Source organism: Solea senegalensis, linkage group LG19 (assembly GCF_019176455.1).
Source record: "Solea senegalensis isolate Sse05_10M linkage group LG19, IFAPA_SoseM_1, whole genome shotgun sequence".
Lineage (NCBI taxonomy): Eukaryota > Metazoa > Chordata > Actinopteri > Pleuronectiformes > Soleidae > Solea > Solea senegalensis.
This window is the reverse complement of record NC_058038.1, coordinates 7,576,375-7,602,170: the sequence shown is the minus strand read 5'-3', so window position 1 is coordinate 7,602,170 and position 25,796 is coordinate 7,576,375. Positions and strand designations below refer to the sequence as shown.

At 39.4% G+C, this 25,796-nt stretch overlaps 2 protein-coding genes and 1 long non-coding RNA gene across 7 annotated transcripts in view; 2 read left to right on the top strand and 1 right to left on the bottom strand.

Moving 5' to 3' along the window:
• The window catches only part of mybpc2a (myosin binding protein Ca), a 39,005-nt gene extending 25,591 nt beyond the window's left edge, over positions 1-13,414 (bottom strand). Inside the window, exons 1-5 of one of the 4 annotated variants that reach the window (XM_044051223.1) lie at positions 13,229-13,414; positions 1,418-1,453; positions 1,225-1,233; positions 1,086-1,106; positions 14-34 (exon numbers count right to left, since the gene is read on the bottom strand). In XM_044051223.1, the coding sequence (XP_043907158.1) occupies positions 14-34; positions 1,086-1,106; positions 1,225-1,233; positions 1,418-1,453; positions 13,229-13,250 (109 nt within the window). In that variant the 5' untranslated portion in view covers positions 13,251-13,414. The remainder of the gene's footprint in view (positions 1-13; positions 35-1,085; positions 1,107-1,224; positions 1,234-1,417; positions 1,454-13,228) is intronic. The other 3 variants (XM_044051224.1, XM_044051225.1, XM_044051226.1) reach the window with 3 other exon arrangements.
• Positions 567-6,081, top strand: LOC122785438. The gene is made up of 4 exons (XR_006362288.1): positions 567-630; positions 3,120-3,219; positions 5,006-5,107; positions 5,232-6,081. It is a non-coding gene; the product is annotated as an uncharacterized LOC122785438 (long non-coding RNA).
• Positions 13,415-19,546: 6,132 nt separating the features above from the next.
• On the top strand, positions 19,547-24,302 carry emc10 (ER membrane protein complex subunit 10). 2 transcript variants are annotated; one of them, XM_044050002.1, is made up of 8 exons: positions 19,547-19,696; positions 19,828-19,894; positions 20,514-20,626; positions 20,804-20,917; positions 21,784-21,968; positions 22,192-22,285; positions 23,183-23,280; positions 23,794-24,302. In XM_044050002.1, the coding sequence occupies exons 1-7, from the start codon at positions 19,604-19,606 to the stop codon at positions 23,267-23,269; spliced, it is 753 nt and encodes a 250-aa protein (XP_043905937.1). In that variant the 5' UTR covers positions 19,547-19,603; the 3' UTR covers positions 23,270-23,280; positions 23,794-24,302. The 2 variants fall into 2 exon arrangements, with proteins under 2 accessions (XP_043905937.1, XP_043905936.1); XM_044050001.1 differs by lacking the exon at positions 23,183-23,280.
• The last annotated feature ends 1,494 nt before the right edge of the window (positions 24,303-25,796 follow it).

Sequence of the window (25,796 nt, the reverse complement as noted above, 5' to 3'; positions counted from 1 at the left end):
TGTTTTTTCTTACCATCCCTAGGCTCATTGTTTGCTGAATGAAAAGAAAGTTGGTGTGGATTTTAGTCACGTGGAGAACAACGGGGTCAACACAGTACTGCTCTCCTCAGGCAGCAGAGGCGTGTGTGTGTGTGTGTGTGTGTGTGTGTGTGAGCCTATTTAATGTTCTACATATCAGATTGATATATACACACAGTGCACATAAACACACAACAGTGTGACAGAGTAACACTTAGCCTCATGAACCAGCGATGGCTCTATGAGTTATACTGATCCGTTCAGAGATAAATCAATGTTGATGTGCAATTTAACAGGTGAGTAAAGCCACAGTGAGCACAGACATACATTACACAACTATTTGCCCACGACGCATACAACACAGCAGCAATATAATGCAATGAAATATAACATAAAAAAAAAAAGAATGTTGACACTTTTCTAACACTCTGTTATCAAAAGGATTTATGGAAAATTGAGAAATTGAGTAAAACACAGTGTGAAATAGACAAACCAGAAGAGATTCATTTGCATGAACTGGATGTCTTTGCAGGGCCACGCGGCCACCGCTTCGAGTCCCAGTTTGACCGAGAGCTTTTCTGTGTGGAATTCACATGGTCTCCCTGGACACGCGTGAGTTTTCTTCATGTTCTCTGGTTTCCTCCCACAGTCCAACAACATGCAGAGGTGGGTAGGACACTCTAAACGCTGAACGGCTCTTTCTCTCTGTGTGTTTTGCCCTGTGAGGGACTGGCGTATACCCTGCCTTTCACCCTATTTCAGCTGGGATTGGGTTCAGCTCCCTGTGGCCCTCGAGTGGAGGGTAAAGCAGTAGACAGTGAGTGTATGTGTTTGTGCATTTAACGACAAATCGAGACAAAGACACAGTGTGAAGCTCACCTACTAATTAACGGCCTTTTTTAATTGGCATCTCTGCTTAAAATATGCGTATATCACGTCCTCATTGCTGTAAAACTGAACGTGTGTGTGTGTGTGTGTGGAAGTGGGGAACATGCATTTCCACTCTCAGCCCCATCACCACAGAAGTTCACTGCTTCTGTGTTTGCTTTTTTCACTTTAACTCTTACCCTCCTCCTCTGCAGGACTCTCTGAATGAGGGAAAGACACACATTATTTTGCAGATGACGATGATGATGGATAGACAGCTACATCAATGGAACAACAGACAGACAGACAACACGCAGACAGGCAGTGTGTTTTTCTTACCCTTCACGTCTGAAAATGAGAGAAGCGAGAGTGAATCAGAAAATTGAATTAGCTTCTATTAAAGCATTTGTTTTCCATTACGTATTATAGTTAACGTGTATTATAGCTGATTGCTGTATGAATAACTCCAAAATAAATTGGATTTTTGGAGCACAGCTTGTGGGCTCAGATTAGATGCCATCAAGGTACTTACCAGCAGGGGCTGCTGCAGCCTTATCGCCCTTGGCTGCTGCAATTAAACAACAATTATGTAAAATAATTTGTACGTTCTCATTATTTCATATCATGCAACACCAGCAGCATAGTGAGAAGCCACGGCTTTAAGAGCGGAGACTCTGTAAATTGTTTAAAGAGCTGCAGCTTGTGATTTGAATCCTCAGGAGGGGAAAATTAATGATAATGTCTATACATATCCAAGGGCACTTATTCATCAGTTGACTTATCTACATTTCTATCGTGACTTGAAATATATTTATTTTTCTGTATTTCCCCTCTAAATAAAAACATGTTTTTCTAAACTTCTCATAAACCTTCATAGGTATATGGATCTACAAGAGCAAGTGTTTATTCTAAATTACATAAACACATTTGCAAGTCCATGCAAACTTCATTCAGGTAACCTTGCTTTGTGCACATATTTTGATTTCTCTAGGGTTTGCCTCTGACAAAAGAGAGATTGGATTTCAGTGGTGAAAGTGCATGATTAGTTCACACGAGAACCAGTGAGGGTGAGATAAATACAATCATGAGGGATAATTGGGCTTAGAAATTGTGAAAGTGGTGGCCTAAAACAAAAATGCTTTTAATAGGATAAGTACATCAAAGATCCAGGATCCCAGATCTGGGTTATTTTAGAAGCTCAAGGGTGTCGAATGAGATGCCAGATTAGGAACGAGTTTCTCTCTGCCAAATGAACTACAGCACAGCTGCACAGTAATAATTAAACTTTGGCAAAGGCCACATCTTCAACATCAGTTTCATTAATATCACAGGTCTGTTCCCCTCATTACGACCTCTGTTTTAATGTTTTTTAAAAAGTGCTGCACGCGTTGCCAGCACGCTGCAGATGACACAACAGAGCAAATGAAAGGACTGAGCTTCAGAAATGAAAGAGGACATTATCTTAACAACTGTCATCTCTCCAAAGCACCAACAACAAGCGACAACTGGCAGTGCGGTGCAGAGCAAGTGTCCCCATGAGCCGATTTCACAGTGGTCTAAGATATCAAGGCTTGGCCTTGTGCTCAAGGCTGGCATACTATGGCATACTGGTGTGTGTGTGTGTGTGTGTGTGTTGGGGGGGCAACACTTCTATTTTGGATTAGTTTTTTTTTCAGGGTGCAATCTGTTAATGCTTTTCTCAGCACTGGAGTCCAAGAGAGGAACCATGACGCACCAATCACTATGAACTTTCTTTAGATTCCTGCTGAGGCCACAATTCCACCCTGTTATCTTCTATCTGTGTTCTACCTTTTCTTTTATTTCCCCATTTTTTTCTGGCTGTTTTACCTTGATGTCAAAGTGTTTGCAAACAGAATTTGATCACTGACTCATCGTGACATATCAGAAGACACAGGGTGGGGTTTTTTATCTGAGAAAGAATCCTCACCCAAATGTAAATCTAAATAAATGTTGTTATTAAATTATGACTGCCGCTGTTGCAGAGATGTGAGATTAATAATGACATTTTAAAGTCTGTGCGTACAGTCCCGGGCCGGCTAATCCAAAAGGAATATTCCAGATTCTGAGAGGAGCCTTTTCCATATGAATAATAAATACAGTTGTACCCGACTGTATGACAGTGTAGAATAAAAAGCTTGAAGATCAGTCTTAAAAAATACAACTAACCTGACACCATGTGTTTATTTCTAATGTATTGCCTTTTCATTATACAGGCTGTGAGGACGGCTTCCGTCTCCTAAAAGACAAGAGCTTACAGCTATATAACATCACGTTAATATGGGCCAGTGTGAATGAGGGACGAGGAAGGAAGAGGTGAGTATGACATTACGCTGACATTGTTTGATGGTGATGGAGCATTTCCTGACTAAAAATATAAAAAGTGGTCTAACCTATAGTCTCATTTATTCATGAGTGCAGCGGCTGCATATGAACCTGTGTAAAGATTTGAGAGAATGACAATCTTTGACTTTAGGTTTTTAGGTTTTAGGTTAAACCTTAAAAAAGTAGTGAACAACAACAAGAAAACACACACTGTGCAGGAGAGATTTAGAAAACCCCTAGGGGATTATGAGGGGGATCTCTTCAATATCAAATATTAACAAAGTGATTTATAAAACTGGACAGACGCGCAGCAAAGTCATGGTTCAAAAGATATGCAACATAAATCAAGAAAGAAACATATAGCAGTTAAAATTATATATATGTAATGTAATTCTGTAATATGCATTGTGGCTAAATGCTAAATATCCTGAAAGCTCAAAACCTATAAGCTACAACGTAGTGTTAGGGCCATGCACGTCGACAAAAAACTCCAAATTTCCAGAATAAAGTTGCAATATCACGTTGAGATTTCAGTCGACATGTCCATCGGAGAGAGCGACCGCTCCACAGATGCTGCCACTGAATCCGGACAGTCAGAATGTGACTTTTTGACCTGCTGAAACTCTTTTCTTGACTGGAAGCAGTAAAATATGAATACCAAAGTTTTGAGTTTAAACTCGACATGTCAGTTGAAACTCGACGTGACAAAAAAAAAAAAATTCTGCATGCATGGCCACAATTCTCCAAAACAGTACATGAATAAAACACAAGAGTTGGCAGAGATTTAACAGCAAAATAATAATAATATAAAGTACACACATTTTCCTCCTAAAATGAGGGGCAAACACTGTTGTGCTATTCCCCCTTTTTTTCAGCAACATTGTGCAGCAAATTGAGTTTCCAGAAAAGATTTTCAAGGTCACTGCTGCCTCCTCTATGGATGATTACATTGGCATTATTACAATCATCCTTTCATATTTCATTTATAACCTATTCTCTGCTCACCAATGCATATTTTGTGCTATTTCGGTGGTTAACAATGTGAGGTTGGGTGTCAGGCGAGCACTTTAGGCTTTTTCTCCAAGTCCCTGGTGAAATACTTTATGCAGATGACTACAGGGGGAATGCATATTATTATGCACCATCAAAAATACCATACAGAGAATATATCTGAAGCGGTGCAAGGCACCTTCCATGAGGCAGTGAGGGATTAAGCATGAATTTGAATAACTTTAATTAGATGACATGGCTTAAAGAAAACATATATGGTCAACAGAGGTGACATTTGTTCTTTACTGCCTTTACTGACAGTGTGTGTGTGTGTGTGTGTGCTGAAAATTACACAATTTCAGTGCCTCTGGTGTTTGACCCTTGCAGATGTCACTGGCCGCTGGAAACACACTGGTTACACAGTGGAGCACTGATTTGAATTTTCATTCTAACATCCCCCCAGTGACATGGCTAATACGCTGCTGTCAAACACATAGAAAGCTTTAAGTGTTCACCATCTCAGTTTAGCATGTTCGTCATACAGGGACATTGCCGATGCGTGGAAGATGATCAGTTCACCTTCTTTATACCACTTCATTTACTATCCATGTGATAGCTTTTGTTACTATATAGTTTCTTTGCAGATTATAATACATCTAATTCAGTTAGGCTGAAGGTTTCACATTGCTCTACTGTGACTGTTTAGTCTGATAGGATGCATGGCTATATGTTTTTTTCTTCTTCTATAATTAGTAAATATACATGTCCCATTTCTCTCTCCTGTCAGCTCACCTGTCTGTCCTGCTCTGTTCTAAAAGCTGTGAGCAAGCTGCGAAGTCACAACGAGGACAACTGTGACCGCTTGACCCCTCCCTCACTAATGCTGAAGGTAATGCACAGCTGGTGAACACTCTGTCTGGGAGGATCCATCCCCAGCATCTTAACAGTCCACACATCTCATCCTGTCTGGCCCAGATAATTTCACGCTACAGCCATCTTTCCTTGTCTTCCAGGTATCTGTTAAATGGATAATGTTTCTTATGCTCCGTTCCTTCTTCCTTTTCACTTAATGCAAATCCCCTACTCTCAGCACTTTTTTTGGCCCAACATTTCTTTGTCCTACTTTAATCGGATTCAACATCCGTCTAAGGGGAGAGAAAAAAGTTAAGTAAGATGAAGTGCGAAGAGGTGGAAACTAAAACGGGGAGAGAAAAGAAGAACGAGCTGGGCCACCGAGGTCAAGGATGGTGTGAAGCCTCATTTTAAGAGCCTGAGGATTGGGTTCTTCAGTATCGGAGATGAGATGAGACACGCTGTTTATATTTAATGTGAGATGCTTGTTGAAAGGGGACTTAATTTACTCAGTTTTCGCTGACTCTGTCACTGCCACTTCTTCCTTTAAATACACACGTAGGGAATGTCTGTGGATCATAATTATAGACCGTTTTTATGACCGAAAGCTGACATCATTGACAACAGCTAATACATTTATAGTGACTCAGTAAACGGCTCTGACTGTAAACTGATTAAATATACTTACACTTATACTTAAAGGGGATCTTTGTGTATGTGTTGGCTTTTAACGGTCTGTTGGTTGAGCAGAACACTGAGCTGGGGATTTGTCTTTGACCACAGATACTAAAAGAATTTTTAAAGCTCTTACAACGTAAGCATCCACTCAGTGACATATCATGTTCTATATACAGATAGATCACTGGATTACATGAAACAATATCACATGCTCTCAAAAAAGTTGATGTTACATTATTTTGTTGCCCAAGAATTATGTTTATTATTTCAGTAAAGGTTTTCACATAGTTTTTTCCTTGATCCCTCGTTGTTGTTTTTTTCTTCCATCGTGAACTTGTCAGCTTGCTTTTTATTAACATTCAGATGAACATTTCTGGCCACTTTGTTCTTTTCTGAGCTATTTTCTTACATTTTAAAATACTTCATGAAGTTAATCTGCTATAACGTTGCTGTTTGCAGCTGAGCAGAAAGTAAAAAAGCTGTCAATAGAGTTGCAGGATTTAAAATAACACACTGAAAGATACTTCAGTGCATAACTTCTGTGAACAGGCGCAGGGGTACCAACAACTTTAAAATGAATTCACTCTCTCTAAAGTCCAAATTCTCTTTGGTTTCATCAACAATCAACCACTTTCACAGTAAATATAGACATGTCATGAATAAATAAATAAAAAAAAAGATTACACCAACTTCATGAATGTGTGAATATCACTAAGCTGAAGTGATAGTTAGCCAGCAATATAATCCTATACATGGAACATTACAGATGTATTGTACATATATATATCTATATCTATCTATCTATATATATATATATCTATCTATATATATATATATATATATATATATATATATACATATACGTATATTAAATCAGATTTTTCCCATCACTCTAAAATAGACCTTTTTGGTAATATTTGCTCATTGTTGCGCCTAAAAATGCCAAATTGATAACCAAATAGTAAAATCTAAATTAAATTGAAAAACAACAAGCAGATTCCACGTCTGAAAAAAGCCAAATTGAGGCACAAATTCTTCACATTTGTCTGACTGTATTTTATGATGCTACACATTGAGCAGCTGTCACACACAAAATGAAACAGATAACGCTGCTGCTGCTGCTGCTGCTGCTGCTGCTGAGGAAGGCACCACTGAAGTGGTTTTGTTTAGAGGGTGATGTTGGCAGACTGCTGAATACATACATTCTCTTGAGCGTGTCTGTTAACAAGACACCAGGCCCTCATGGCCTCCTCTCTCTAAATGCAGTGCATTTTGGTGCTAGCATATTCCCAGTGTTCATGCTTAGTTAATGCAGCCTGGTGCCCTTTTACACATCACTGCTCTTGCAAACCCCTTTTATAACGACAAGTGTGTCAGTCACAGTAGAAACTATACCCTCGTGTTGCTGTAGGCCGCATGGTAACTACCAAAGAGTGACTTAGTCTTTAGAATCGACAAATCGCACAAGACATACACACTGCTAGTGAAGTGAGATGTGTGTAGACGGATGGAGTCTCGCTGAAAAGTACTGTTGAAAGGTTTTGATCTGTCTCACAAGAAACTATGTGCACCTTAAGTGCTTCCACGACATCAAGCCAAAATCAAATGTTTTCTGCTCCCGACGATGACTTGTTTTGTGTTCTGTGAATCCGTTTTGCTCAGTGATAAAAGAAAAGGCATGAGAGGGGATTCTTCTTAAAGCAGACCTCCAACAATTGTACACATCAATATTAGTTCACTCATCACAGGGAGTTCTGCTCGGCTCAGCCTGTGAAAATTGTTGTAAGCTGTAAAAGTAAAAATGAGTTCTCTGGGGCCAAGCTTCATCGAGTTTGGCTCGTGCTGCAAGGCAGACGACGTTGAAGCAGCCAATAGTTTAGTGAAACTGAATTAAATGTTCTAATCTTGACAATAACTTTGTAGGTTTGACTTTGGAGTTTCTTTCTGAAACATTTCTTTGTGTTATTTGACGAAATCTTTGATGCAATCTTCTCCATGTCGCAAAAGGCATGAAAAGAAACATTTGTCTGGTGGGAAAAAAAAGGAAGCTATCTGTTGTGGTCGCATGGGAAAGTCTGGATAAGCTTGTTATAGGTTACAACTGCAACTGTGGCAACTGTTGCCTTCAAAATACATGAACACACACACATGCCTGATTACTGCTAAAAGCTGTGTGGAGGAGAGAGCCCTGAGAGGACAGCTTTGATGACAGTTTCAATGACACTGATATTAAGAGCATAATGCAGGTCACTTAGTGACTGCCAGTCAGTCAGTCCGGTTCAAAAGTATTAGCACATATTAAACAATCTTATTACATTTGATTTAAAAGTTGCTGTTTGTAGTTCCTAAAAATCCCATCTGCTCCAATTTAATTTATATTTATATTTATTACTGCAATCCAACAGGGGAATTCCTCAACGATTTAAAAGCACCTTAATCCCCCGTTTAAAGTAACAAAGTCCATGATTAGAACCAGTGATTACACTAGGTCATGCCACTGTCTGTATTTGCATAATATTTAAATAAACATCACTGGGAATGTTGGCAGTGCAGTTTGACGAGAGGATTAATATTGGGTCTATTTATAAACCTGAGTGTGTGGACGAGTATCAATGGCATTATTAGTGGCACTTGGCCGACATCCATGTTTGGGGGCCGAGTGTGACTGATGGAGTTTCACCATTTTATTACTAAGCACAGTGCTGTCTGCAGAACTGGAGTACACCTAAGCCTCTGCCTTCTCAGTCATTCGCTCTCGTGCCAAGTTAATATGACAGTTTTGATGATCTGACTCGCAACAACTGAATATCATGTTATAAAAAGCAGAAGGTACGGATGAACTTGCAATTAAATAGTAGCTTGATATGCAGATCAGTAAGAGATCCTGTCAGACCAATGTCAGGGTTTGCAATTTGATAATCAAGCAGTGTCGTTTTCATACAAAGTACATCATGTTTAACACTTTTTAAGTATCTGGTCATGACGTTTTCTTAGCTTTGGAAGACACCTGCTCCTGTCAAATGTGTGTTAGCCTCTTAAATCTATAAGTTGAAGCATAACGTCCTGTAATGATAGAAATATAAACAAAAATAATTAACATCTCAAAATGATTTGCAGAAAGTCTGTAGGAAAAAAAATCTGTGGATTACTTACTAACTTGAGGGGGAAAATATGCAATAAAGCAAACCCTCTTATACCGAGTACATTTTGTGCTATTTTATTATCACATCACCCCACGTAGTGGGAGTGAAATATTGTTTTTGGTGCCTCTGTTTGTGTCTGTCTGTCTGTCAGTCTGTCTGTGCTTCTGCACTTGCACTTGCCAACATGCCAACAGAGGTCGCCAGGGGCTTGTTGCGTGAATGTGGTGAAGTCTGCCATCTCTGATTGCCTTGTTGAAAGATGCAATGCAGAATTCATATGACTTTGCATTTTCATCTCCACGTCATTTCATCTGTACAGTATACATTAAACTCCCAGAGCGTTTAAATAAACGCAGAGGTCAATAACAATGCTTCTTTTGCTGAGACAAGTTCATAAACCTTCAAATTAGCTGATGTTGCTGTGTTATTTAGTCATTGTGAATGCTGTACCGGTCATGAATTAAGGCTGTTGTGACATAGACAGAGAGTTAGGACCTACAAGCCTGTGGAGGGAATGTGAGGAATGGGCTGGGCTGCATATAACCTTGGGTTATAGTGACGATGATGATAAGAATTATGACTTGTTTGGATTCCACTGGTGATGTCTTTCCCCGCTCCGCTCCCCTCCCCGTCCCTCTCCTCTATGCCACATGTGTGGATGAAGATTTATGGATGAACAAGGAGGCAGAAAGGGAGGGATATAGTAATAGGGTTGGAGGAGGAATAAAAAGGTGTGAAACTGAAGATGAGGATTTTATGGCGCTGCTGTAAACTTTCTTAATGACGTGAATGAAATGTTAAAATGTGAATGGAGTGGTCTCCACATAAGAGACAATCCCTAAATGCAACTCTTGTTTAGGGACGAGGCATCTGTGGGGTTGGGTAAACACAGGCAGCTTTAAATGCCATATTAAGCTGTCATCCCCTTCAGCTTTCCATTCATTTCCTTTTCTTTCCAGCTCACACCAACACAGCCTGCACTGCAAATAGGCCAAGGCCTTCCAGTCACAGAAGATGCATTTAGAATCTGGCATACAGTCTATCTGCGTATCCTCTGAACTAACACATTGCTACGGCTGTGTGTAAATTGTCTTTGCTAAGGACAATCTATGATCAGGTTAACTTTCCATACCCTCTTTCGTGTAGGACTGCTGTCACTTGACTTTGCATCTGTCTGTGATTCATCAAGCACGGCTGCATACCTGTGAGGACTTGTTGATGGCCTTGGTATGAGCTAACGTTACCCTAGACCAGTTAAAGGGGGCCTGTCAGGATATGAGGCTCCTTCTACCATGCAGCCTACAGGCCTGTGAAGAGGTTTACTATTCACTACACAAATGCTACCCTCCAATTACAAGGGGCTGGACATGCAGATGTCCAATATCCTGGGCCAAAATCATACTTCAACAGGCCTTCATAGTAATAAATGCATAGCTGTCAGCAGCGAACTTGCTAATTCATTCTTTTTTTTTCCACATTGTTTTTTTAATAATTTAGCGCAATACCCACTCAAGCAGAAAAAAGTTGCCATATTTTTTTCTACAAAATATATATGAAATATTAATGATCAAAAGATCCACCAGGATTTAGCTTTAAATTGTTAGTTCATGTTTACCCAAAGTGAACCATCCTGACACTGAGAGAAGGAGCCAGAAGTAGAAGACGACATCATTTGTCATAACCAAGATGGTGTAAGCTAAATAGGGAAAATTTGCCAACTGACCATCACAAGGTCTGTTACATAAACAAGCAATATTGTAGTATATGTATTCATTTATAAACTTTCTTTGAAGAACATGTGACTTATTTGGGGCAATTTATTATTATTAAAAGTTCCACCTAACTCTAACTGCTGACTGATGGTATCAAAGTGCATCATGTCCTTTGGTTATAATACATTCACATATCTAGCAAACAGAGAAACTACATATACATATACTTGACCATCTGTATGTTGGGTATTTATTTAGTCAGAATTCACAATTTCCATTTTAGTGAACCTGATCCCTGCTCTGCTTCCTACAAAGAGCAAACTGAGGCCTGTTTCTGTAGCATTGCTGGCCCCTGGCAGTAATACAAGTAATTAAAGGTTGGGTTGTCTGCACACTCTTGGTAGTGGACCAGAGCCAGAGAACAGGCACACTGGCATCCTGCAACGTTCAGCAACTCTGCTGCACACGATCCTCTTATTCCAAGCGTCATTCACACCAAAGAGCTCATTGCTACATCATACAGAACAATTTGTAGCCATTGTGAGAAACGATGTTCGGATTTGTTTTGTTTTTACAATAAATCTGGGGGCTATTAAAGGGGCTGCACCCCTCCCTTCCTACAGGCGCCTTTCTCTTCATGGATCCACAAGGCCACACCCAGCCACCCCTACTTGAAACTCGAGGCTGTTTATTGGGGTGTGTGCTTCTTCTACAGCTTTCTTTTCCCAGTGTGTTCATATCCACTGAGATCAAGACGGCGGGAGGAGTCATATGAGCCGACTGACCGGCAGTCAAATCAGAGCTCAAAAGCTGACAAAATGTGATTAGGATCAAGAGATGGGCAACTATTCGTAGTGAGTGGAAACTCTAGAACAAGAGGAGTCTGGGAGACGTTAGTAATATGGTGTTGGGAATATGATATGTGTGATATCAGGACATTGGATTGGAACACGTTGGAAAGATATAATCAAATGTAGAGGTGGGATTACTGCATGAAGGAGAATACTGAGTGGAAGGCACGCAGGGGAAATATTTCGGATCTATTCAATGCAGCTCATTTATCACACATCAATGCTGACGTGCACCTTCAGATGCGGACTTTTAAGGACACACCTACAAAAACTTTGATTTTTTTGAACTGGAAGTTGAGTGAGGGGGCTAAAAAGGGAGCTGTGCACAATAACAGGGATTTGGGGGAAGTGCAGATTGGTGAGGGGAGGTGGATGCCAGCAAATGAGACAGTGTAACAGAATGAGGGAGGCAATCAGGGTCAGATAGATTAGGTGTCTGCAGTGCAGAGATATGACACAAGGTAGTTACACCTGACTTGGCAGAGGCCCCTCTAACAAATCATCACGCTCATCTCCTGCTGCTTTTATCTCTTACTTCCTCTGTTACCTCTCGCCTTCCTTTGACCATTTCCTCATACATGCATTTGTTTCTCAGCTGATTTACAGAGCTTTGAGGTCACTGTTGACAAAGGCAGCAGTGCATATTTTAGACACCATTAGTGATAAAAAAAACAACCATATATATATATATATAGATAGATATATAGATAGATATATAGATATGTATATCTATATATATATATGGCATACATTGCAACCTGTGGAGTTTAGTGTCACATATTCCTGTGCTATTCATGTTTTACTACCTCAGTCATAAACACAATACCGCACATATATGGTAATTCTGCACTGATGAGACTCCACAAATCCGGTTTAGTTTATGGTTGTAATGAAAAGTCTTATTATCAGTCATGAAAGAAGCCATTTACTGTCCTTTACGCACAGTTTTTTCAATCACTCTCATTTACTTGAAACATTCAGGCTAATTGGTTTTCTAAAGCCCTGCAGATTATATAATGTAAAGCATATGTACTTAATCTTCTTATAAAATATAGTCACATAAAATATTAAGACAGCAATTCATTTCTACAGTCATAACCGTGAACTGAAGTGTGCTCACATTTGCCCTTTAGCCTGTCCTGCTCTCCTCGGCTAAATGTATTGCACTGAGGATTTACCCTATATACAACACCCGAGTGCCTAAGAATGACTGCAGCATCCATAAACACTGTCATTACAGACTGCACTCTCCAGCATTTTCACTACTACTGCTACAACTTGTTTTTCAATTATTTTAATAAAACAAATACTACGTGACCTGTGCATCAACCACATTGTCTTCCCAAACATAAAAGCTTTAGATGTTGGTTATTGTACGAGTAAAGTTAAAGGAATAACTAAAACAGGATTCAGATTATGTTTTGTTTTAAAAGACAGAAATATAGTCCCAATGTAGCTCAAGGACATTGTTAGTGAAACAGAAAGCAACACAGGGACAGTGAAGATGAGTTTATGGAGATATGATCCTTTTTTAAAGAATTATTTATACTTGTCCTTCCTTTTGGGAATTAGTGAATATGAATAGAAATAATACTGCCTTGACTAATGTGAAACTATGATTATTACAGAAACTGAGATGCAGAGATAAAAAAAAAAGAAATTAAGATCAAACATTCCTTTGTCATTTTACTTGGCTCATCTGAGCTTTTCAGTACAATGTCACTCCCACTCTTGTTTTTCATTTTTTAGAATCCTACAGGTAGGACCATCTTACCTGGCTTCTGGGGCTCAGGCATGGCTTTGTCTGTTTATAGCTATTCCTCCAAAAGCGTCTTCCTCCCTCCTTGTCTGTGGCTCTGTCTGTATTTCTTCCTTCATCCCTTTTTATCACCTCTACAACTCCCACCTCCCTCCACCCTACATCCCTCTCTCTCTGTCAGTCTCTCTCGCTCACGCACACACACACACACACACACACACACACAAACAAACCCAGTACTACCGCCAGTCAACTTCAACCTCCCTCCCAAGAAATGGAACGAGGAAGGAGGAGAGTGACAGTACGGTTGTCACTTGAAACCTTGGCAGGAGCCGCAGAGCTTTGAGGAGGAGAAGGAAGACACCATGAGGGGTAAAAGTAATTCAGAGCCATAAAAAAGTCTGGCCCTCGGGAAAACCTGCCAGCTGTTTAACTCGTATGCCCTGTAGGAAGAATGACTGATGCTTATCATGATCTGAGTGACAGTCTGATAGACGTTTAGTCGTTTAGTTTGCCAGTAATTAACCCGGGCAAAAATAAAAGTATAACAAATATTGGGGGAGTTAGAAGGGGGGCATATACATTTTGTATGTACCCAACAGTCAGTCAGTCATCATCTAACCGCTTTATCCTCCACCAGAGGGTCGCGGGGGGTGCTGTGCCAATCTCAGCTACATCGGGCGATAGGCGGGGTACACCCTGGACAGTTCGCCAGTCCATCGCAGGGCCACACACAACTAGAGACAAACAACCATTCACTCTCACACTCACTCCTATGGTCAATTTAGAGTGTCCAATCTACCTAATCCCCACATTGCATGTTTTTGGACTGTGGGAGGAAGCCGGAGAACCCTGAGAGAACCCACGCACACACGGGGAGAACATGCAAACTCCATGCAGAAAGGCCCTTGTTCCAACCGGGGCTCGACCCCGGGTCTTCTCGCTGCAAGGCGAGAGTGCTAACCACTAGACCACCATGTAGCCCATGTACCCAACATTTATACTTAATTTGCTCCTTTTTCAAAATTTGAAAACAAAAATACCCATAGATCCACTGACACAAGACATGTTGTGCCTCCTGTTTAACGGTTCATTTTTCTCTTTAATGTTTAGAGGTTCTGGTTCAGAGCCTCTCGGTCCCTAGACCTGTAACAAAGACTCATCCATGGGTCTAACATGCCAGTTGCAAGTAAATTGTTTGTAGAGATTGAACTTCTCATGATATTAATTATTATAATAATAATTAAAAATACAAGCCACTCCCCTTTGATTTACTCTACTTTAAAAAAGGTAAACAGAAACACACAGGTAATCTTAATTAGGAAGAATGTTGCTTCCTCAGCTCTTCTTTCCTTAAGGAGAGATGAAAAGGAAGAGGAAAATAAGAGCAGAGCAGCAGCAGCAGCGTTCCTACAGTCTCTGACAATCCCATTTGTTCTCCACTAGCCAAAGCTGTCAACAGGAGATATTTTATGTGCACAGGGACGTGAGGAACAAGGTCAAAGAGTGGAAAGAGGTCGCTAACCTTATGAGTTCCTGGGAAAAAGAGTAAATAAATATCCCAACCAATCACAGACTTTTCAACACTGCAGTTACACATGTAGTCCTAATGTTTGTTACAGCAAGGCTTTTTCACAGTTACAGTGGTAGAAATACTTCACCACACAGTAAAGAGGAAAATACACGGGAACATATGAGTGACAGAGGTCCATCTGTGGACTGACGCTGAACGACACCGTAGACCAATTATGGATGTTATAAAAATCAGAGTGTTTTTCACACTCTATTAATTCATCCCTGTTTTTGAAGTCTGTGCATGTCTTGTGTTTTTCCCAGAGTGCCCGGGCAGCCATAACCTTGACTATGACAATAAAAAAAATCTCTGAGATTCTAATTTCAGAACAAGAACTAAAGTCAGAAAGAGAAGCAGACATTGGAGAACAGCTATTTATGGCAAGTGCAACTTGAGATTCGGATGTTTAAGTAGAATAAAATACCCTCAAGTTAGTAAGATTATGGAGTCTTTGAATTGCACATAAGCTTCTCTGAGTCTATTGTGCTGTGTGTTTTAACTTCACATTTTCTGGACTTTTAAAAAGACTTCTTTGGATTTATTCCACACACGTCTGCGGGTCATCAGAAATGATTTGTACTGCGACTGATCTCTTTGAACAGGTTGAAATTTATCAGATATGGTCGAGTCAAAGCGATAATAGGAGACTAACTATAGGTGTCCCGCATGATGTGAGCCATTAGTGGATGACACTAAAGTTACACTTGCTTTAGTTAAGCCTCACTGAGTTTTAACGCACATTAAACTAGAGCAGGTTCTCTCCATTTTTACGACCACTTTCCCACGACTGGTAGCAACTAAAGTTGTCAGAGGGCAATACTGAGCATTAAAATTTAAAGTGTGTTTGTTTTGGAAAAAAATAAGACAAAAAACCAACTGAATTTATTTTGAAAAGATTTGTTTTATAGATTAGAACAAAGAGTACAGACACAATTGTGGATTTTTGAGCTTAAAGTATTATTATTATGTAAACAATGAGGCCTGATTTGGGGCATGTAATCCTCTGATATCATCCATCAAAAATATGCTCATCGGTCTGATTTGTTTGTTTATGTATCTTAAACATGTTTTTTTACATTTTCCCTGTGTGAGAATACATACATCAATAAATCAACACATGAGCCATGGAGAACATGCATGTTTTTGTACATAGTCACTGATGTGCATGAATCACATGATCAAAATGAGCTAAATTTAAAAAGAATAATGTTACCTATAAATGAAAGGCCCAGTGTAGAGCCAGTGTTTGGTTTCACTTCATTTAAACACGATAATTGTTATTGTTACATCTTTAGTAATATGTGCAGTTTCTGTCAAAAAAAGTTTAATTCAGACATTTAAATAATGTTTAATGGTTCACCTTAAGTATCCAGGCAAGCAAATAAGACATGAAACACTGCAGGCTCAGTTATAAGAAAACCTGGCAGGATGCGATGTTTTAGCACGGCATTAACATATTAAAAACAGCTTCTTGTTTATTTTGTGACTGATTGGCTCATCATATCTGTCTGTGTTCACAACATTTATTGCTGATGGCTTTGTAACCTGAGAATGTGAACATATCATGTGCCGTCTTACTTAAAACCTAGAACATGCATCATCACATTCTGGTGACTCTCTTTCTCATTTTTCTTAATGCTCCATTTTTAACACACTGAGAGATGAGGTGATGTGATGTGACAGTATCCTCCTTCAAAGTGAAACTCCTGTCATCTTTCCACATAGATATATTTGCTTTCACATCTCAGTAAAAATAGTAAGGCGACGCCATTGTTTAGGACAGTGACAGAGAGTAATGGGCTGTCCAAGTGAGAGGAAATAAATACAGTAAGGGTCGGACTAGTTTCAATGGTCGAGACACAGCAGGGAATTACATGCTTCAGTCACCGCTCAGTACAGCGCGGCTCCTGCTCGCATCTTCAGACCGAACAGGAATCCAAACTGTTTCCCAACAGACAGCAACATGATAACAATGTCTCAAACACAAGATATCATAAGAAGACATCATTTAAGAATTAGTGACAATTCAACTCAAAACACTTTATTTGTCCCAGATGGGAAACTAAAATGCACAGGGAGCGCCACGTAGGACACAAGCGTAAACATAAAACACCAATGTAAATACTGTCTGCAGTGACCGATCACAACTAAAGTGCTTAAGGTAAGATAAAGTGTCGTGTGCAGTTCAGTCGTAAAGGAACTGTGTGTGGGGGAACGAGCAAAGAGGGGTCGCGATGCTGGAGCAGGGAAGGGTGTTCAGATGCTGGAGCTGTGGGGACAAAAGTGGCTCTCCTCCTCTGTGTCTTGCAGTGTGTGTACTGATGGGAGCCACTCAAGACGTGCCAGGGTTCACTGTCAGAGAACTATTGTTAAAGGATGTTGTTGTCAACAAATCAAGTTGTCCGGCAACTGATCCGGTTCCTCAGTATAAATCGCTTTAATAACTATTCATTTGTGTGTGGGAAGCTTCTGCTGTAGAAATACTGTGGCATAAATGGCGTTTGTTTGTTGAACCACAACCTTTGCACAAAGCACATAAAAGTAGTTTGTATTAAGGCTAAAAAAAGACCTTTTTAATCTTAAAAGCAATTATACACACTGGACACTGTTTCTATTTTTGCAGCCAAAGGCAGTTAACACTTTCATATTTAGTTATTATTTTGATATTTATTTATATTTTATGTATAGCATTTATTTTACACACATGGAAATGTGTTTTCGCAGATAAATTATTGTATAAATGTAGTAGAAAATGATCATCAGGGTCATTGTGAAGCTTTTTTTTGTTTTTGGCCTCATACAGGATATTATCAAATGCGTTTTTGTAAATGTCAGAAGAGAATTGACATTAATTTCTCAAGACATCTGTGAGAAAGTCGAGCCAAAAAAGTGGCAAAAACAAGTTTTGTGTTAAAGTTTTGACTACTTGATTTTTATTTTAAACCTAAAGGATTAACTCTGGATTCAAAACTCCTTTTCAGCACTTTGCTGCTGCGCTGCTGAAGTTTAAAAATGATGGATGCCTTTCACTTGTATCCACAGAGGCTTTATTGCATGTCAGCAGAACCCTTCAGCCAGAAATAAGAATGGAGAAATAACTTACATCAATCATTTGGGGAACAATCCTGCTGCAGCCTCTGTCTTCTTCCTGGGTGTAAAAACCCTTTAAGTTATGGGCTTCTCTGGCCACAACCCCAATCGGTGAAATCACAGACTCCCTGTCCCTTAGTTGACCCTGGGACTGTTTAAAAGCATTCTGGCAACTGCAAACCCAGTTAAATCAGTGACTGAAGTCAGAATCCAAAGCGTGCAAGCCCAGCGGAGAAGAATAACAATCTCTAAAGTCTTGTTCAGAGGTGCGACATATTATGGACTGTACTCACTAAGCCTATTAAACTGAGAGAATCTTTCTTACAAACCAAGGTCTGAGTTGCTGCCATACTGAACAGAATACTGTGAATCTGTGAACTGCAGACTAGTATGCACTGGTTGACCTGATCGAATGTATGCAGCTTTAGGAGTTGAAAAACATGCTGGAATCCAGATTCATAATGCTGAATTCACATATAAGAATACTTTTACAAAATATGTGCACAATCAAATTCAGCAAATCAGCATGTCCATTCAATATATAATCATGTTTATTTCCATGTCCTACTTTGTATTTTTGCCTCTATTTAGTAAAGGACTAGAAAGAGCAAAACCCTGGTGAAAGTCAAACCCAGGACATGCCTGCATACAATTTAAAGGATACAGCAGATGTGCCTGTGACAAACTTGGATTCAAACAGCCGCTGAAATCTCCTTCTCCAGTTTTACAGCCTGTAATTACCATGACAAATAACTGGTCAAGTTCAAAGAGCAGATGAGTGAAACTCAATCACACGTCATGCCAGCTGGATGAGTATGTGGTCGAAAAGCAAGTAAACTGACACAGGTCTTGGGATCAGTGTGCAGCTCTGTTTTTACTCTTTAAAGGAACATTTTGGTTAGAAAACAAATCTGGCTGGCACATGCTGACTAAAAGATGTGAAAGCATGACCTTTACTTTTCATCACAGAACATAAATATATGTAGTTGTATTGATAAGATGGCTCTTTTAGAGCCTCTTTGAAATTAGGTTTGGGAGACATTGTGGTTGCAGGCCGTCTTCTGGTCTGTTAGCAGCCTCTGTTGGCCCTGGACGTGTTAGTGCATCCAGAGTCAAAGTGGTAATGAATGTTCACTGCACTGACTTTAAGAGAAACCTTTTTTATTGCCAAGGATGAAAATCGTTTATTTATTTGTTGAGTTTTAACTGACATCTTAGATAGTGATTTATTTATCCAAAATATCATATTAGATTATTTGTTTGGTATAAAAGTTTTTTGGTATAAAAGTTTTTCATTTCCCTATTCAATCTGATTTACCCGTCTTTGTCACTGCCAAATTATAGTGCAACACAATCTGACATTTGAGCAGCCAACAATAGAAATCATAACTGTTTCATTTTTCCATACAAATGTAATTGACATGGTACAAGACAGCCATACAGATTCCTCCTGGTTCATTATTCGAATTCTGTCATCAGAGTTCTGTCACAAAGTATTGTTATTACTTAAAGAAATGCAAATTTAAATAATAATAATAATAAAAAAAAACTTGATAGACAAATTTTTCCACATGGCAGCACATTTTGTTTGAGTCTTGTAGTTTATATGTTGAGGAAATTAGAATCCACTGAAAGTTATCGTAGGCCTTTGTTGTGAAAAAGACCGGAAGCGTTAGTGTTGTAGTGACGAGTCACCTCAACAGTCTTCCGCTGCGTTTCCTGTCAGAATGGCTCGTCTATTCCCTTTTAAAATCGCGATTATTTCTACTGTTTTGTTCCTCGTATGCACGAATTTTGTATGTTGTAATACTGGCAGACGGGTAAGTGAAACATGTGACAAACTCGACCGTTACATTTTGACCACAGAACTGCACCTGTTATTCATTTGATTAGCATTAGCTTGGCGTGACCGGCTAAAGGCTAACGGTAGCCAGTTTTATGTCATTCTCAGATCGGTGATGACTTGGACACCGAGTTCAGTGGTTTCTCTGTGCCTCTCGAGCACTCTTTCGAAGTTGGTGAGTAGTTTTTGTTTTTGTTGTGTCAACAATGTCTATCATAATATTCATATTGTTGAATGCTAGTAAGCTAGCTAGTAACAATGTAGAACGCTACAGTACGCACCAAATTTGTGTACATTGTGATGCGTTTACGTACATCTTTATATTTGTATCTTCATTTTATGATCTATTTGGCATAATAATACTAATAGTAACTACAATACCATTTAATAAAAGTCGGACTTAGTATAATGTTCTAATTGATACACATATTTAATGTCTACTCTATTAATAAATTACCTCCCATAGTACCCATACCATAAAGTAACCATACATAGTAATTATGTACCACTTTTCCGGCATTCACAACTGATGGAGGCGTGGTGGAAGCACTGCAGCTACATACAGTAGTTCTAGTAATGCAATATGGTTGCATACAGTGGGAAAACACTTTTCCTGCTGTTGGAAAATAAGCTGAAAACACCAGAAGTCCATAGCAGGAGATAGAATGTCCTCACTAGAGCTTTAGCAGTGTCCCTACTAGTATTAGTCCTATTTTTCTTTTAAAAATATCATTGTGTCACTAGTATGCTTTCTTTCCATTCATTTTTGATATATACTCTCCACCTTGTTTTAGATGATATAGCAAAGTTTCAAGTTCGTGGAGCACTGGTGTTGAAAGGTGGAAGGGAACCCAGTGTCTCACTGAGCCAGAACCAGCTGTCGGAGGAAGACAGAATTAAACTGAAGGTAAGCTAAGCGTTAGCCGACACACTGGCCCATAATGGGTAATTGAGTCACACGTGATTGTGTAAATCATATTTTTAATTAATTAATTTGTTCATGATAATATTGGAATAAAAAATAAATGTTTTCAACAACCACAACCTGTCATAACCTGTGTGATTTGATCTTGGATGACTACAGGAAGTGGCTGCAGTGGATGGTCTGTACAGAATCAGAGTGCCCCATGTTTTCCTTCAGGCAGAGAGGCAGACGGAGCAGCAGAGTGAAGGTTACCTCACATCGTTTGTCAGAGCCGTATGTATTTCTTTATTTTTGTATTTTGTATGTTTGCCAGCAAATACTCAGAAAAAAGCAGTTGCTTGATATGTCTGTGTAGATTAGTGGTTCCCAAAATTTCAGAATCCCATACCCCTTCAGACATTTCCCCCACACTTAACAAAAAAAAGGAAAAAAAAGTTTTAAGTCTGTCTGTAAGCCCCCCTGTTCAGAGGTTGATAAAGCAGTATGCACAGCTGTAAATTGATGACATTTCCAACTGTCTGACCTGACAGTTCCAGGGAAATACCTGTTCAGCCAGTTCACCAAGGTGCACGGTTATATAAATTTTCACATGGTCGGTCAAACAGAGTTCATTTACACACAAGTCATGCAATGATGGAAAGACCTCTGATTTGTTGTTTGCCATGCAGCTTAACTTCTTTATCATGGCCTCAACTTCATCTCACACATTGGCTCGTTGTTTCTTTTGCATGTCCCTGTGTCACTTTGTATACCCCCTTTGGGAGCCACTGGTGGAGATATGTCAGCTTCTTATAGTGCCTGCTAGTTAGTCAAGTAAAAGTGTAGAAATCACAGTATGTGGATTACTTTGTTCTCAGTGGACTTTGTTTTTAACCATTGTTTTTATTGTTCAGACATTACTGACTATTTTGTATTAGTATTTACCATAGTATTTTAATATCCGTAGCACCCTTGGTTAAATAAATTGGCAAATTATATAATACAATACCTTGATATTGTCCCCACAAAACAAGTGTCAGTATAAATTGAATGTACAATAAACATTTTTTTTTTTTAATTGAGGAATAAAATGTATGCATGATACCAACTGGGTAATGGTGTAACTGTAACGTGGGCCTGTATTCTCCTCTGATCTGCAGTGTGCTATGGTTGAATCCCATCTGAGCGATGCAATCACTCTCCACACTGATGTCTCTGGGTATCTCATCGGCGTCTCCATAGTGACATTACCTGGGGCCTGTAGAGGCATTGAGGTTGAGGATGAAGTTGATCTTGAAGTTTTCAACACCACGCTCCGTGTCATGGCACCTATTAATGCACCCGGGTCAGTCCTGAATTATGTGTCTTGTATTTTTATATACACTACTTATAGTAGCAATGTATTGCTATCTCTCATACCATTAGCTCTCTGTGCAGCAGTGAAAGTGTCATGTTTATCTGACTGTAATATTCACTTACCATTGATTCATTTATGTTGTATTTATCCTGGTGCCTTTCACATTAACTCTGTTTCGGGGTTCGTTTACTAATTGCCAACGTTATTCCAGGCCGGAGACAGCTCTGTTCCTTGAAAGAATGGAACAAGAATCTGAGAAGAAAGCAAAGAATCCACAGGAGCAGAAGTCTTTCTTTGCTAAATATGTAAGTACTTGTACAAAAAAACGCTGACAAAGCTGGAGGGTGTTGCCTGCAAACATACTCTCTGCTTTCAGTAATTGGGCTCTGATAGTTGTAAGGGCCCATAACAGTAGTTAATAAATACATTACATACATACAAATACAGAATAAATGGTAATGATGGGTAATCTACTGACTGAACACGTTGTTGATTGTCAACTTGGGTCACTGGTGTTCATGGACTCAGGTATTAAGATGACAAAGAACAAAATAGCTTTTTCTACTCTAAAATCAAGGATAATTACTGTGGTCACTTCATTTTTGCTGGTCAACTACTAAAATAGTCCACCTAAAAGTGCCTGAAATGTGTCTCAGGCCAGGTTTTGTCAACACCAAAGCCCAGATATAATTTTACCAAACGAAACATGTCAGTTGTGATGGAGCCCGAAGTCGGTCGGATTTTAAGTCTCAGCTCTGTCGTGCCATGCTTCCCCCATGTGATGCTGTTTCCTTCAGTTGAACTCATCCTCCAAAATAATTCTGCCCCCAAAATTCAGTCCTACACTATATATTCAACACATAAGAAGATGAATATTTCTTTCTTTTTTTCATAATTAATATTCACATACAAAACACAAGTTACAATACCAAAGTATTTCAAAAGACAGAGAGAAAAAAAGACCCAGCACTTCCAGAAATAAAAGATTCAAGATAACCCACTTGGAGAGTCATCTTTTAAAAACCTGTTGGGTGGTGTAAAACTTTGTTAGAGCTCCTTTTTGAGAGCATTCCCTCAGAAAACCCGGTCTTGTTTCTGTGACTGTCTTTCTCTTGCCCCATGTTGTGTGTATGTTGCCATGTTCAGTGACCTGTGTTGCATCCAGTCACCATATGTTTACTTGATGCTGTGCTGTGTTCCAGTGGTATTTGATTCTGGGAGGTGCAATCTTCCTCATGGCCACCAATTCGGCACAGCCCCCAGCAGGGGGAGGCAGAGAGCAGAGCTGATTCCCACCAAAGTACTGTTTTCTTTCTCGTGGCTCATTCTGTCCACTCACCTCCTCTGTCTGTCAAGTTTAGTGTTAAACTATTAAACTAACTGAAGACCACCCCCTTACTTCCCACTTGTCCCTTGTGTTCATCCTCCCATTCTTAAATGTTTCTTCCAGGTTCAATGCCAAATACTTTTCAGAACGATACAATTAAAACCCCAGTTTTCTGGAGTTTTTTTGTACTTGGTGTGAAAAAAGGCCAAATCTTTAATCTTTGGTGTGAATATATTCAACCTGTGTTTGGTGTCTGATCCTGAGATTTCTTTTTTGTTTGCAAGCTCTCTCTCTCACCCCTATCTCTCTCTCAATCACTTTTACTCCTCACATTTTTCCTCTTCTGTTCAGAGTCTTAATTTAACCTAATCTGGGATGACCTATCTGGAACTGTTGTAAACACACATCAGTGATCACAATTTGTTCATCTTAAAAACAATGAGGATGTTGTATTCACTTCCTGTTGTTATGTGTTTTCTTCTCCAGTGGATGTACATCGTTCCTCTGGTTCTCTTTTTGATGATGTCTGGTGCTCAGGACCAATCAGGAGGAGGAGCTGGTGGAGGAGCAGCCAATGGAGGTGGCCGATGATTAGTGCACTAACGCCAACAACATTTTGTCAAGATTTACTGATCAATAAGTCTCTTGAACAGTTGTAATTGCTCTACATTATGCTGATTCAGGTAATTTCTGTCACACCAACACACACACACATCACTGAAACCTGTACAGTACGGAGGATATATTGTGCCCTGCAGATGACTGCATTTTTATTACTAATGTGAAAATAAAGTATTTATTAGTGGAATACTCAGACTGAAGATCTTTGGGCTCTTTGTTTTCAGTTACAGGTTCTCAGATTTAGTTGTAACACCAGTACAGTAATATAAAATTCTAAGTAAAACACATATGTAATTGGCGGAAGATGTTTATTTACAGTGTCTTATCAGAACAAAGGTCTTTTGTGTAAATTAATAAATGTTAATTTAAAAGTGTTATGATTATACGGTGTATCATTGGATTCTAACTATTGACTAATTACATTTAATGTTTCAGCTGGATATTCATTTATTGTTATTTATACCTTGCTATGTCGGTTATGTTAATCTTCATCTTTATACTGAATGTCCTGCAGCTTTAGTTTTTCCTTAATGTAAAGTGCATAATAACCCTTCTTTTAAAGGGGCAATTCTACTTTCACTAGTCTGTGATGCATACAGTGTTAACAAAAAAAAACCAGCACAGGCTTGTTCTTAACTGTTTTTTCCTACTAATGCAGCAAACCAGACATTTAATGCAGGAACAGTTCATCTTTAAATGCCTCAGAAATAATCTGCATGATTTACTTTGGCCTTTTTGTGTGAGGATCTGTGTCTTTGCTCCATCGCCCTGCCACATCTCTGTATTTACATGTCTATGACTGAAGGTTGTCAGTCATCCAGGCCGTGGTCTTCTTCTGTAGTTGGCTGTAGGCGACTATAATTGCTTGAGTTGAGTTGAAGACATTTCACTCTCATCCAAGAGGCTTCTTCAGTTCTGACTAATTGGTGGGAAAACCTGGCATTTAACGCCTAGAGAGTCATTAAGTTGAACAATCCGGATCGTTCACCTCTCTCAGCTTCTCTGTAAGTTAGGGTATGAGATCACACCGCTTCACAACAACACGGCCTGAGAAACCGTCGTCCTTCAGTCAGTCTGGCTGGCTGTTTTTAGTCTGTGTGTCCAGCTGTGGGGAATATCCGCTTATTTTAGGAGCTTCAACACTTCATGCCCTCTGCCCCAGGCAAATCACCAGTCAGGGCCTTTCTCAGAATCCCTCACCAGGCCACACAAGCACGCGGCATACTGCTCTGTGATTCCCTTTCAGTGCTGTCTTACTGTACAACATGACGAATAAGGTGGTAACAACAGCTGAGAAAATGAGATATTTAAATGAAGTGACCCTGACCACTTCAGTCATCTGTTTGAAAAGGGATCTGTTTTCTGTTATACTCGTAGAAAGCATTGTGATTGGTCAGCATTTTTTTATGTTTTAGCATCAGAGAAACATTATGAAGTCAGATTGAACTTGGTTGAAAGTGTTCCAAACAACCCAGCTCTGTATGTCACTTTATAACCTCAGACGTTATTCTATGTTTGCAAATGTATTTTCAGCGTTAACACTAATGAATCACAGGAGACCTATCAGCATGGACTGTGATGTATGCATGTTTGTGTGTGCGTCTACCAAGAAGCCCAGAGATGCAGACACTGAGACACATGGCCCGTGTGAGTAGAATCATACGTGTTTGCATTTGCAGTCTACATATAAACATATGCTGTTTTCAACAAGGGCATAAAATAGTGTACATCAAGGCTAAAATATGTTAACTTCCATCCAAACATAAACCAATCTCATGATGTTCTACAAATCCTGAATGACCAAAATTAAACATTTCAACAGAGTGGGGATGAATGTCTATACAGTGCATGCAAGCATATGCATGATC